The 14732-nt window shown below is 36.6% G+C and overlaps 1 protein-coding gene across 1 annotated transcript in view; it reads left to right on the forward strand.

Moving 5' to 3' along the window:
- The window catches only part of LOC114247445 (uncharacterized), a 132899-nt gene that overhangs the window by 65431 nt on the left and 52736 nt on the right, over window positions 1-14732 (forward strand). Inside the window, exon 3 of the mRNA XM_028180422.2 lies at window positions 9857-10040. Within this exon, the coding sequence (XP_028036223.2) occupies window positions 9857-10040 (184 nt within the window). The remainder of the gene's footprint in view (window positions 1-9856; window positions 10041-14732) is intronic.

Raw genomic sequence — 14732 nt, forward strand, 5'->3', positions numbered from 1 at the left:
CATAATTTTTTGAAACCCTTAATTTACGCTCGTTAATTATTCGTATAATGTGTTGCCTGTGACCGAAAACGGGTTTTTAAATTGTAGGTTATATAATTTCAACGTTGATATTACAAGAAATAATTATCTAAAGGTGATCAAGCAATATCTTAAGGAATAATTCGAAGCAATCATCATTATAAATAGCGATTTTTATTTTTTTTTTTATTTTTTTATTTTAGGTCGCTTTTTAACATCTCAGGTCATTAGCGACCACTATTGGCTATTTACATTACATAATACAGTAGATTACACTAGTTTATAAACATTTAACATTTTCAAAAAAATTATGGTTTGCAGACATCCATCCTGATTTAGACAGTCTTTCAAGTTATTAGGAATTTTACATAGTCTTTTTTCATTGTCAAACGCTGTACACTCTACTAATAGATGCAAAACAGTAAGGTCGTGTCCACACTTGCATTTGTTTCTATCTGTTTTAGTGATTAAATGGATATGTGTCATATTTGTGTGCCCAATACGCAATCTGGTGATAACGACTTGGTCTTTTCTACTGATGTATGAACTAGGAGATTTGTCAAAAATCGATTTTCTAATATTAAATAATGTTGTTGTGTTGTCTGTTTTCCAATAATGATCCCAATTCACTTTAATTTTACATTTGAAATATTTTTGTAATTCCACTGGAGTTGATTTATTTATATGCCTTTCATTCTCATTAATTGCATTTCTCGCTTCACTATCTGCTTTTTCATTGCCAACTATCCCTTGATGACTCGGAACCCATATAATTTCGATTTTGTAGTTATTTTTAAGCATATTTATTATTTTTTGCTGGATTTCTTTAATGAGAGTGTTCGTATTATTTGTATTTTGTAACGCTGTCAAGCATGATTTTGAATCAGTATATATTACAAACTTATTTGTATTAGATTCACTATGTATCAACTCCAAAGCTTTGAGAATAGCTATCCCTTCACAACTAAAAATGGAATTAAAATCTCCTAGTTTATATCGATAACAATTATCACCAGATACTACTGAACATCCTGATTTTCCGTTCATAACTGACCCGTCAGTATAGAAAATCTTACAACCAGTATATCTACTATTAATTTCATAGAATGAGTTTTTATATATGTCTTGAGGAGTGTCGTCTTTTTTGTTTTTAGCTAGTTCAAGGTTAATGGGGAATTCAAAGTTTTCCCATGGACCAGATGAGAGTAGTTTCTTAGTAAAGATTTTTGGGATTTTAAGATTCAGTTCGTTTAAATATTTGGATGCTCTGATTCGTAAAGGCTGCAGTAAATTAGGTTGAAGTTCGTATTCTGTGTCTACGGCTGTTGTTTTATTGTAGTAATAGTATGTTGGATTTTCAGGTTGAGACAGTATGTTTATAGCATATGAAATTACAAGTTCCTTCCTTCTAAATCCTAGTGGCATTTCTCCAGCTTCAGCTAAGATGCTCTTAATCGGGCTTGTTTTGAACGCACCAATACTCAGTCGAAGAGCGGTGTTTTGTATGCTTTCCAAGGCATCAAGTGAACATTTTTTTGCAGAATCATAAATCACAGAGCCATAATCAATTTTTTGTCTTATTAAAGCGCGATACGTATTAATCAAACATTTACTGTCGGATCCCCATGTTGTTGATGATAAAACCTTTATTATGTTTAACCTTTTATAGCACTCAGACTTAAGTTTATTTATATGTGAATTCCAAGACATTTTTTTATCAAAAATTAATCCTAATATTTTTAAGTTATTTACCTCTTTAATACTATGTTCATCTAAAGTTAATAGTATATTTCTATTTCTGTCTTTCTTTTTGGACACTATCATAAATTCAGTTTTAATTTTGGAAAATTTAAAGCCAGATTTTTTAGACCATTCCTGAAGATTATTTAGAGTATTTTGAATAAGTTTTAATGTAGGATTTAATGTTCTACCACTACAAGTCATGGTTAGGTCATCGGCAAACAAAAAACCTTTAACTGGTTTTTCAATATGTGAAAGAACATCGTTAATAGCCAGTAAAAATAGAATCACACTGAGTACAGATCCTTGAGGCAGACCATTTTCTGTAGGAATAGGGTTAGAGATTGTATCATTAATTCTTACTTTTATTGTTCTTTCTGAAAGGAAGTTTCTGACGAACGCTAGGGCATTTCCGTTAATGTCAATGTCTTGTAATACTTTTAAAACTCTGTGTTTCCAAACCATTTCATAGGCTTTCTCAATATCTAATGCTACTATAACTATATAATTATTATTTGCAAGGCTATCAAGTACCTCGCTTTCAATATTCATTAAATGGTCCACTGTTGATCGAAATTGACGAAATCCATACTGGAACGGTGAAAGATACTTATTCGATTCTACATACCATCTTATTCTTTTACTTATAATTTTTTCAAGTATTTTGCATAGATTACATGTTAGGGATATGGGCCTATAACTAGTTTGTAAAATTGATATTTTTCCTGGTTTTAATATTGGAACTACTAAGGCTTCTCTCCAGCTGTCAGGAAATACCTGTTTCTTATATATATAATTATATAACTGAAGTAAATAGTCAAGTCCTCTGCTTGGCAAGTGTTGAATTATAATATTTGATATATTGTCTGGCCCTGGACTAGAATTGCCAATTTGAGAAAGTACCAGTAACAATTCTTGCATTGATATTTCTCTGTTAATTGGGTTGGAATTATTATCTACATTAAAGTTTGAATCAATTTCCTGTCTGGTCTTATATTCAATGAATTGGTCATCGTAATTATTCGAGCTAGAATTAGCTGCGAAGGTTTTAGCTAATAGGTTTGAGGTTTTAATGGGGTTGGATGTAAATATTCCATCGATATTTTCGAGCACAATATTGTTGAATCTAGTGTTGCGGTGCTTCAGTTTTTGTATCTTTTTCCATACATCCCCAATGGGAGTCTTACTGTTAATAGACGATACCCAATTTTCCCAATACTTCTTTCTATTTTCTTTAATAAGTCTTCTGTAGTACGCTCTCTTTTTCTTATATTCAATTTTATACACTGAATTAGGGTCACTTGTAGCGTGTCGTTTAAAAAGTTTAAGCGCTTTTTTTGTTTCTTTAATTGCTATTTTGCAATCTTCATTCCACCACGGCAAATTATTATTTTTTAGGGTACCAGATGTCTTCGGTATTGATTTGTCAGCTGCCTTAAGAATGGTTTCAGTGAACTTTTTAATAATGTCATTGACAGAATAGTCAGGTGTATGACGTAAAGGTGTCAATTCGTTAATATGTAACTCAACCTCTTTACTAAACATGGACCAGTTTGCTTTATCAAATATCCATTTCTTGGGTACTCTCATATTACTTGATTCGGTATCATAAAAAAATTGAGATTTAATTAAAATTGGGAAATGGTCACTGTCATACAAATCCTCTAAGGCATTCCATTCAAAATATGATGTTATATTTTGTGAAGCCAAAGTTAAATCTATAATACTTGTGCGACCTGTATTGCTATCAAAATGGGTAGGATGTCCGTTGTTTAATAAAAATACGTTATCATGTTGATCGAGCCATTCTGCAACTATTCTACCTCTGGTATCGCATTTGTCTGAGCCCCAATAAAAATGGTGACTGTTAAAATCTCCTAGAATTATAAATGGAGATGGAAGTTGACGGACGAGGTCATTTAAATCTTGTTTGTTGATCGGATTACTATTGGGAAGATAAATATTGCATAATGTAATAGGTAACGGAAATTTAACTTTTATCGCCACTGCTTCTAAATTTGTGTTTAAAGTTATTTCTTCTGGGATTGTATGAGGCTTAATAAAAATAGTTACTCCACCGCTAGCCCTACTACTTTGCATTCGATTTTTGTAGAAATGTTCGTATTCCGATAGGGAGGCACATTTATCAGAAGTGAAATTTGTTTCCTGTAGACAAATGCAAGTTGGACGTAAACGATTTAACAATAGTTTTATATTTTCGAATCTTCTGAAGTAGCCATTTACGTTCCACTGTAAAATATCCATTCCAATTATATAAATAGTACAAAAATATTTAAATTTGTAGTACAGATAGATTAATAATATTATGTATTTATTGATCTTTGTTCGAAGTTATGATAGGGACAGGATTCAACATTTCATGTAATTTCCTTGATAAACGTGAGCATCTATTTTTTAAACTTTTGTTCATTTTACAGTGTAATTTGTTGCACATTTTAATGAGTTCTTTAATATCATCTGTATATGAATACACCAATTCTTTAATATTTTGTTTCCCTCGAGAGCTATCTAATAAACTAATATATTGATCTAAATTAATAGGGAATGAATTTTCGTTATTTAATTCCGTCATATGGTCTTCAATATTTTTCCAAATTTCTTCGTCAGTTCTAGGGTCTGTCTTCTTTAATTTTTTCTTCGTTTTTGTTTGGATTTCTATATCTTCTAGCGATATAATGCTGCTCGTTTCATCCGTCTCAAGCTCCATTCTATCAGAGTCATCTTCTTGTGTATGCTGTTTTGAGATTTCAGTTTTTGATGATTCGGTTATTGTTGGTGAATGTATTCGTTTTTTTCCTTTTAAGTTTATCTGGGATGGTTGTAGGAAATCGTGCGTCGTCGATGCGGGGCAAACAGAGTCAGTATGGGGTCGAGCGAGTATAAGATCATCGTTTGTATTAAATGTTTCATTTATTTCTTTAGCTTTTTGTGTGTCCGTTGCTTGGGGGTAGTCTTGAATATTTATTATAGTTTGAGGGCAATTTTTGGCTAGATGGCCGAGTGTATTGCAGTTAAAACATTTTAGAGCATCAGTAGATGTATAAATCCAGTAATTGGTCCCTTCATATGTTATTTGAAATGATTCTGGGAGGCGTTTTTCATCATCTGGGCTAATATACAGTTGTCTTCTGAAACTTAATATATGAGAAAATCCTGGATCGGTCACACCTATTTTCATAAATGATAACGGTGACATAATTTTTATATTAAATTCTTGAAATTTTTCTTCTATGACATAATTTGGTATGACGGGACACACGTTTGACAAAACAATTCTTTTATTTCTTGTGATCAGGGGTTTAATTTGTATAATATTATTTTTTATGGTTATATTTTTCTTTTCTTCTATCAAATTATCTGCTGTTTTTTTGGAGTCCATATAAATACATATACGTGCATTCGAGATGCGAGATATAAACCGTATAGATGCCGTAGGTGTTATAGAGGATAAGGCAATAAGGTACTCCCTGAGTGTTATTCCATCAATGGAGTCCAATATGATAGCTTGGTCTTTCTTGGGGAAACATGTTGATGATGTTACATTGGCATAGCTTGATGCGTTGGGTGCTGATTGTAACTTTGTGGGTGGTTGTGACATTGGTGGATTTTGAGACGTTGATGCTGGATACATTATTTAAAGGGTCTCCTGTTACCAGGAGTTACCCTAGTTATGTTAATTCACAGCGATAACGTTATTATGTACTTGCCGCGCGAATAAAATAAAAAACACGATTGCGGGTCGAACAGAGCGAGGCACGCGCGTCCGCAGTGGCCACTCGCGCGGAACTGAGCGATTTATTGTTTGCTTTGTAGACTGAAGTAGTGTTAAAATAAAAGTTCACACATATCAATACCAATTTCATAAGGAAGGACAATTAGAGAAACACTCCATTCACAAACCTCAACATTTCGGTGCCATCTCAACGATTTTCTTTCAATAAAGTCACAGAAATGTTGTTTATAAAGTTGGCAAAACAATGCGAACTTGTGACAATTAACTCCGCTTTTCTTTATGTTCACAAAAGCGCCTAGGTTCGCTTATTTATAGGCCCTTTGTATTGTCTGCTGAGTTTCGTTCGCTCTGTAAGTCGTTTACCAAAGTTTATATACGGAATTACGGTGTTGCAGCCATTAATTGTTTGTAATCAATTAATTAGTGGGCTATTGTTAGATTCGTCTAGTTGATCGAGTGATAAGTGACTCGGACTATTATACTGGAAATTGGATTACTATTAAGATTATTCGGTGCTTGGATCTATTTGTTATTGTCTAGCATGTGTTTCCATTAGCCAGAAGAAATTCGTAGGTTAGGGTCAATGAACGCGAAATGTTTTTGTAGTTGTTAAGTAGAATTTCAGGGTTATACAATAATTGGAAAAAGAACTAACTAGTAGTCAATGAAGTGGTTGTGATAATGTCATTGATTTGATGATTGAAATTGTATATTTTATATTGTAAATGTCCTTAACTTGACTCAGGCTTTTTCCAAAAATTTTTTTTTTCTACGATAGCTTCGCTTGGATTAAAATGTGGAATTGAAAGAAAAAATTAACTTGCAAATATCGAAATCCTTGGGTGGAGCCATAAAGTACAGTGCGATCCTATTTATACGAGTCCCAAATCAATAAAAGCGACCGCTTAAACTAGGATCTCATGACTGTTGAACAAACTTTGTATCCGAGTTGTAGTCTGCCAAATTGATTTATGAAACTGGCTGGGTTTTTTTTTGTTCCTGTTATTGTTACAGAAGGCCCTTCAAACTAACTCATGATCGAACTTCAAACTCCAGAAGCTAATATTTAGCTTTCGAAATGAGAACATTATTTTTGTGGTACTACCAGACATGACAAATTTCGGTATTTATCTCGAAATATAAAACCGAATTTGTTTTAGCGCAAAGGGTGCTTACCAAGCTATGCCCAGTTTCGACGCGAAGGATTTGTGTATTTTTGCCATCTACCTCCAAATTCTTTAATCTCACCGACCACAAATGTCCGAACGTAAATTACGACGTCAAGTAGTCATAAATTAAAGTCTTATTCCACGGTAATTTTCATCAAATTACCGCAGGAGCTACTTCCGTAACGGCTCATTTTTCTCGTTTCTCCTACTTTTTATTATTCGTCTCTCAGTTCTAGTTTTTACGACGTTTTTTCTAGTTACTTCGACATGTTCTGTTCTTGCAAGTAAATTGAAACAGTTTTTCGTTAGAATTTCTCTTTTGCGTCTGCTTCTTGGTTTAGATTGGAATGCCTTTTTATTGGTACTGCAAAATTCAATGCTGGGATTCTGATCAAGTGCGTTCACCACTGGGTTTGATTTTTGTTTAGATTCGATTTTCAAGATGCATAATTTTAGTGGTCTGGTCGTAATTATTTTTGTGTTATCTTTGTATTTTCAGTCTCCGCGACACAGGAACAACTCTAGTTAGACGTTTAATGTGGAAAATTTAATTTAACCAATTATTTAAATTATATATTGAAACCCTTCGTTAGGCTGAAGCTATCAGAAACAATTAGTCAAAATACTAATATTAATTAATAAAGTTTTACTAACTGACGTAACTGCGTAAGTTTTAGACAGAGGCGCCCCTGGCATTGATTTCCAAGTACCAAAGCTGTCTGTAGGTGTCATATTTCTTGGTATAAATTTCCATTTTTACGTTTCCTTTATAACACTACAAGCCGTAAATTCTCATACAGTTTGTAACTGAATTAGGAGGTATTCATAGTTATTATCATTAATTAGTAAATGAAAAATGGTATGATAAGCCTTATTGCTTGGTGGTAGGTCATCTTGTGAGCCCGCAATGCTTATGCTTATTTCTTTTCTTTTCCATTATTTATTTTTCATATTTCTGCCGTGCTTATTTCTGCCGTGAAGCAGTAATTCGTTTCGACTTGAAGGGTGGGGTAGCTGTTGTACTGAAAAACGGAGACTTAGAACTCATGTCTCAAGATGGCATTTACGTTGTTCATGTCTATGGGCTCCGGTGATCTTTTTTACTTATTGCCCTTCTAGGCAGATGGGCATAGGGCCCAATTGATGGTGAGTGGTTACCGTGCTCCTGGTTGCAAACTTCCGCCTGCGCCTCAAAGCGCAAAAACGTAGATCTTCGAGACGTCTGCAATTTATAGACCCGGACAAGCAAGATAGCTTCCGCAATGCTCTCGACAAACAGCTTTTAGGTACAACACCACCAGCCAGTGAGTCTGCCGAAGGGCTGTGGCAGCGGCTGAAATCATCTATTGCATCGGCCGTCTCAGAAACAGTGCCTAAACAAGCAAAACAAAAAAGATCTATGTGGATTTTAAACGATACATGGGAATTGATTGAACGCAGAAAGAACTTACAAGGATCAGATAAAATTGAAAACTACAGTGCACTCAGTAAAGACATAAAACAACGCTGCCGACGTGACAAGAATATTTTCATTGAAAATATTTGTAAAAAAATTGAGTCGCACTCCCTAAAGTTACAATCCTCTGATTTATTTAAGAAAGTTCGTCTGCTGTCGAAGAAATTCAAAGCAAAGACCTGGGTTATCGGCGACGAGCATGGCGACCCCATCACTGACCTTCAGCTGATCACAGAAAGATGGCGTCGTTATTGTGAAAGCCTTTACAAGAACCCCACTAATGACACCACTTGTAGTCCGGATTTTGTTTGGGCTGATATAGTTCAAGAACCATCCATATTGCATTCGGAAATTAAGGCAGCCTTGACAAAACTAAAGGATAATAAAGCGCCAGGACATGATAACATCACAGCAGAGACTCTTAAAGCACTCAGCGACGCAGGAATAGATGTACTGCATAAAATCTGCAATCATATCTGGCAGAATGGTGAGTGGCCGGATGACTGGAGGAGCTCCATAATACTGCCTCTACACAAAAAAGGATCCACGAAAGACTGTAACAACTATCGGACCCTTGCTCTTATCTCACATGCAAGTAAAATCCTGCTGCATATTATCAATTCCAGAATCCGACACTTTCTGGATTGGCAAATCCCTCAGGAACAGGCTGGTTTTGTCAAAGGCAGAGGTACTCGTGAGCAGATCCTAAACATCCGACAATTAATAGAAAGATGCTACGAATTCGATACACCTGTTATCCTGTGCTTCGTTGACTACAGCAAGGCGTTTGACTGCGTTGGCTGGAGCTGCTTATGGCGGGTCCTTCAGGAACTCGGAGTACCCATGCACCTCATAGCTCTTCTCCAATCCCTTTACTATGGTAGTCAGGGCACTGTAAGGGTCGACAACACTACGTCAAACCCGTTTAATTTCAGAAGAGGAGTTCGCCAGGGGTGTATTCTGTCACCCATTCTATTTAATATATACGGCGAATACATCATGCGCAAGACCCTAGAAAACTGGGATGGAGGCATAACCATAGGTGGTGTCAAAGTGACGAACCTGCGCTACGCAGATGACACCACTCTGCTTGCCACAACAGAAGCAGAGATGACAGAGCTTCTGAACAGGATGGAGCAGATGCTCACTCTGGTCTTTTCCATTTTTATATACGGAGCGGAGACCTGGACCCTTAAAGCAGCTGATCGCAAACGCGTGGATGCTTTTGAGATGTGGTGCTGGAGAAGAATGCTCCGGATACCTTGGACAGCGAAGAGAAGCAATCAGTCTATCTTAGATCAACTGCAGATCAAGACTAGACTGTCCACACTCTGCCTTCGCCGCGCACTCGAGTACTTCGGTCATATTGCTCGGAAAACACCGGATAGCTTAGAAAGACTATTCGTGACAGGGAAGATCGAGGGAAAGAGACCGCGCGGGCGCAGTCCGACAAGGTGGTTCGACCAAATCCGCACCACACTAGAGATCCCATTCCACGACGCCCTTCATGCGGCCAATGATCGGAGGCGCTGGCGGGACATCACAAGGAGTAAAATCATGTCGAATTATAATGGTCACGACCCTCAGCAGTGAGGAAACGACGCGAGGAGGAGGGAGGTTACCGTCGCTCATGGACATCTGTAATGACAGGGGCAGAGCCAAGCCATTTGCTAACGTAACATTTTCTATGTAGTAACAGTAAACCATTTCTTTTTATAGGTTACAACACATATACTTTCAACGACACGGCTCATACAGATAGAGAGCCAGACGAGATCCTCTCGGTGACGTATGAAGACGGCAAATGGTCGAAACCCTACTACGACTGCGGCGGTGGTAACATCTGGATGCTGACGTACACTGTGCCTTTCTTTGGATACAATAATGGAAGTTATTTCTTCAAGTAAGTACTGTTCTATTTTTCAAATTTATTTACGACTAGCCGTACTCGCCCGCTTCGCTGGGCATTTAAAATTAACATTATTATTTATTATCATTATTATTAGGGAGTCCAACACTCATATAAATATTAGCCTATCCATTAAGTACACGTACTTTCTACATGGATACCAAATTTCAAGTCAATCGGATGCATGGCTCAGCAGTTATAACGGAACATCCGTAAAAACCACTGTAGATTTATATATTAGTATAGATCAAAGACCAAGTTATAGCTTTACGTACATAATATGACGAATTCACCACGATATTACCGCAATTCTGATCAAGCTGGAGAAATTTAGTGTCTTCAAAACATAGGTGAATACCATGAACATTCATGAGTTTTGACTTCAATGTTTGGGGCGGCTCATACTATATTGAGAGATACACCTTACGTATCCAAGCGGCATTTACTTTGTGGTATCTATAGGTTCCGGTAACCCGTGAATAAGATTTGTATCGTGAGCTAATTTACCTATATTCTAAACAGTAAAGAAGTGCAAATTATCGTGTTCGATTGGTAGCAAAGAAAAATTTTCTGGAAAGAAGGTAGACAGAATGTCCGCTCCCAACAATCTACCTGCAGTCTTGGGACTGCTCGTGATGCTACATTGCAAAATCGCGGGGCTTACGAGAGCCCCGCAATGTCGCAAAGTTAATAATATTGAAAATCGTTGTAAGGATAGTTTTTTTTTTCAATCAAAACGTTTTTTTTGTACGTACGTTTTTCATGTACGTTAAGTGATTACCGGCGCGAATAGACAAACCAACAAAAATGCCATCTCCCACGTTTTGACGTGCGGTCGAACTGTCAATTAGATTTTTTTTTTATAGCTTAGATGGATGGACGAGCTCACAGCCCATCTGATGTTAAGTGGTTACTGGAGCCCATGGACATCTACAATGTAAATGCGCCACCCACCTTGAGATATAAGTTCTAAGATCTCAGTATAGTTACAACGGCTGCCCCACCCTTCAAACCGAAACGCATTACTGCTTCACGGCAGAAATAAGCAGGGCGGTGGTACCTACCCGCGCGGACTCACAAGTGGTCCTACCACCAGTAATGTACCAGTACCAATATGTCGGCGCAACGTCACTATTTAGTTAACTACAAATAAATTAAAGTTAACTGTTTCCTTAATGTTACGTATGTCAACAACTGTTTAAGATGGTATTCAAAAGAATTCATAACTAAGTTACGTCTACTTTCTACGATAATACGAGTGACTAGCACAAAACATTCCGACTGGAGCAGCCGACTGATGCGGAGCTCTCTGTTTTCATTGTTGTCCACTCGAAGTACAATAAGCGGAATTCATTGGAAAAGTGAGTCTTAATTACTGTCACTATGGAATGATAAAGATGAAGGAAATGACATCAACGACGTTAACGTCATCATTTTAAAAACACCATGGAACCAGCAATCTCCGTCATAATAATATAGTTTAACGGGTATCCCACCTCTAAAACTGGAACACAATACTGCTTCGCCGCAGAAATAGGCGAGATGTAACCGCACCTACGCTTACAGACTGAATACCCCTACCATCAGCGGTGTTGGTTGACGATCGTAGTATGCTGGTATAATTTAACTCAGAGAACAATGCTGCCTATTCTCTAGTGTATCTATCCGTTAAACACCTTTCAGGACACCCATTACAGATTCTGATAGTGTGGTGCTTTTTTGGTCAACACGCCAAAGTCGAAGGCCTGGTGTAAATATATTTCCAAAGTCTATAGCCATAATATCCTTAATACCGTCTACATATACTATATCACATAATCTCCAAATATGAACTACATTTTTTTCATTGCCATTAGAATGAAATTAGGTAAAAAAAATAATGAAAATTGAAACAGGATACGGCCAGATGATATAAAACTGATAACAGTGACTTGTGTCCCGATGTCGCAGATCCTTGTCTTCAGAACAGATTGTTATCAACGAGATCATTTGACCCACGTTAAAATAAATATTCTTTATGTTAGGCTATTCTCGTCTAAACTCACCTAACTCACGCAAAGTGATAGTCGAAAACCGGCCCCACGAAGACAATAAAAATAATTCCCGCTCGCTGTGGATGTTTCAGTAATAACCGAGATTGGGTCACACAGATATGCCGATGCGTGGTGTGTGTAATGGTGTACGGCTTTAAAAATATTTTTACGATTTAGTAGCACAGATTAGACGATTTAAAGTAGAAAAGATTTCTGGTCTTTAACCAAATTCAAAAGCCATATGTAAGCCCCACTCGTTTTGTCGTGATGTTAAATAAGTAAACAGTCATTTTGTTATTAATAAATTTGTTAAAGAAGCAAAGGATTATTAAAGAGTCAAACATAATAGACTACAAAATGAGAATCTGAAATATCATGAACAAAATATTATACGATATTAAATATTGATGTGGAGTGATTATTTCCAACGATATTATCAGAAAACCGAAGGCATATTTCAACGACGGATATTTTACCATTACAAATTTCCCAAAATCGTTAAGTTCAATTAAACAATAATACTCCGTTGCCGTGTGCAGTACGCAGCAGTGCGTTATATCGAATACACAATGTTTTTTGATGATTCGAGGGAAAAATATTAAATACCCATTACCCTAATACCAGTGCTTTCAACTATTACTTCCATAGGTCTTAATGCGGTGAATTTACAGCCCATAGTTATTATGTGGTTTTCAAAGATCAAATACATCACAAAGTTATTGGTACCACCTACCTTGAGACATGAGGTCGATCTCTGACTTGTCATGCACCGGTTGTGGCGTCGCGAATCGGAGTGTACGACACGCCGATGGGTGGGTAGTTTCCTGCTTATTTCACGGGCGAAATAAGCAGGAAACTACCCACCCATCTACCCTAGCAACTATTGGTGCTATATATTACAATACTGTTACGCACTGAGACTCAGGATAAATAAAACTTCCACAGAAGCACAAATTAATACTCCATTTAATACTTAGAAAACTTACAAAGCACTTTCCAATTTTCAATCGCTTCTTCCGTTTCGCTTCGGGTGATACGTTCGATGTTTCGCTTCGAATAGATCAGATTACTAACTGCCTTCGTGTCATCTCTATATGACACTGTGACATGACACTATAAAAATAGTCGATACGGATTTCTTCAATTATCAAGAACGTTCCTAACAGGTCGAGTAGTTTCGATGTGTGTTTCCGCTATTTGATAATAGACGGCGTTACACTTCTTGAGTGTTCTCGATATTGCTAGTTCTTTCGCTATTCGTTTCTGCTATTGGACGACAGATGACGTTACTCTTACTGGCATAACAACACCAATAGTTACACTAATGATATTAATTTTTTTTAATTATTAGATATTTAATTTTTTACTGGTGGTAGGACCTCTTGTGAGTCCGGACGGGTAGGTACCACTGCCTTGCCTATTTCTGCCGTGAAGCAGTAATGCGTTTCGGTTTGAAGGGTGGGACAGCCGTTGTAACTATACTGAGACCTTAGAACTTATATCTCAAGGTGGGTGGCGCATTTACGTTGTAGATGTCTATGGGCTCCAGTAACCACTTAACATCAGGTGGGCTGTGAGATCGTCCACCCATCTAAGCAACAAAAAAAAATACTATAATGACTAAAAGGCTTCGCAAGTCACGGCAGTAGCGAGTCGAATAAAATGATAATTTGTGTTACTTCAATCAATACAAAAAATTCCTGCGAAGATATTTTTCATGCCATTATTCGTGATGCGAGTAGAATTGTCCATTAGCTCTGGTGAATAGTTACGAAGTGGACAATAACAAAAGGTATACGATGGACAAACAAACTTCTTCAAACTTCTTCAATAACTTTTTTTTTTTTATTGCTTAAATGGGTGGACGAGCTCACAGCCCACCTGGTGTTAAGTGGTTACTGGAGCCCAAAGACATCTACAATGTAAATGCGCCACCCACCTTGAGATATAAGTTCTAAGATCTCAGTATAGTTACAAAGGCTGCCCCACCCTTCAAACCGAAACGCATTACTGCTTCACGGCAGAAATAGGCAGGGCGGTGGTACCTACCCGCCCGGACTCACAAGAGGTCCTACTACCAGTAAGTCATCCTGATTTGTTTTTAGTTACAAATCTGAGAATCACCATCATATGTCTTAGTTTTAATAAACATTATTTCACATTAAACAAAATACGATTTCAAAACTGTATCGCAATAATTGACATCAAATAATGGCATTTTCATAATAAAACAAAACACCACGCAGAACTAAAGCATTCGTACTATTTCTGAAAGGAAAATAAAAGAAGTAATGTTCCCCGAAGGTCGGACGTCGATATAATCAATCATTTTTATGGGCATAGAACAAAAAAAATTCACTACGAGAAATGGCTCAATATTTGAAGCTAAGCGCACTGAAATAATATTGTTACGAAACCGTAATGGGTAATGGTGTAGTTTTTCGCTCTCAAATTTATTTACAGAACACGAATGTTAAATTTATCGATATTTTTATGGTATATTTATGGCAGAGTTATAGTAGTAAATGTTTTGGCTTATTTAAGATAAAAAATACAAACATATCGCTTAGGCTCTACATATAAATAATAATAGTCTATCTGGAGAGTCGGTTACAAAACTTTGGCTGTCTCTAATGACTTCGAATATATTCCA

The sequence above is a fragment of the Bombyx mandarina genome, chromosome 05, assembly GCF_030267445.1.
Source record: "Bombyx mandarina strain Sakado chromosome 05, ASM3026744v2".
In the NCBI taxonomy this organism is placed as follows: Eukaryota; Metazoa; Arthropoda; class Insecta; order Lepidoptera; family Bombycidae; genus Bombyx; species Bombyx mandarina.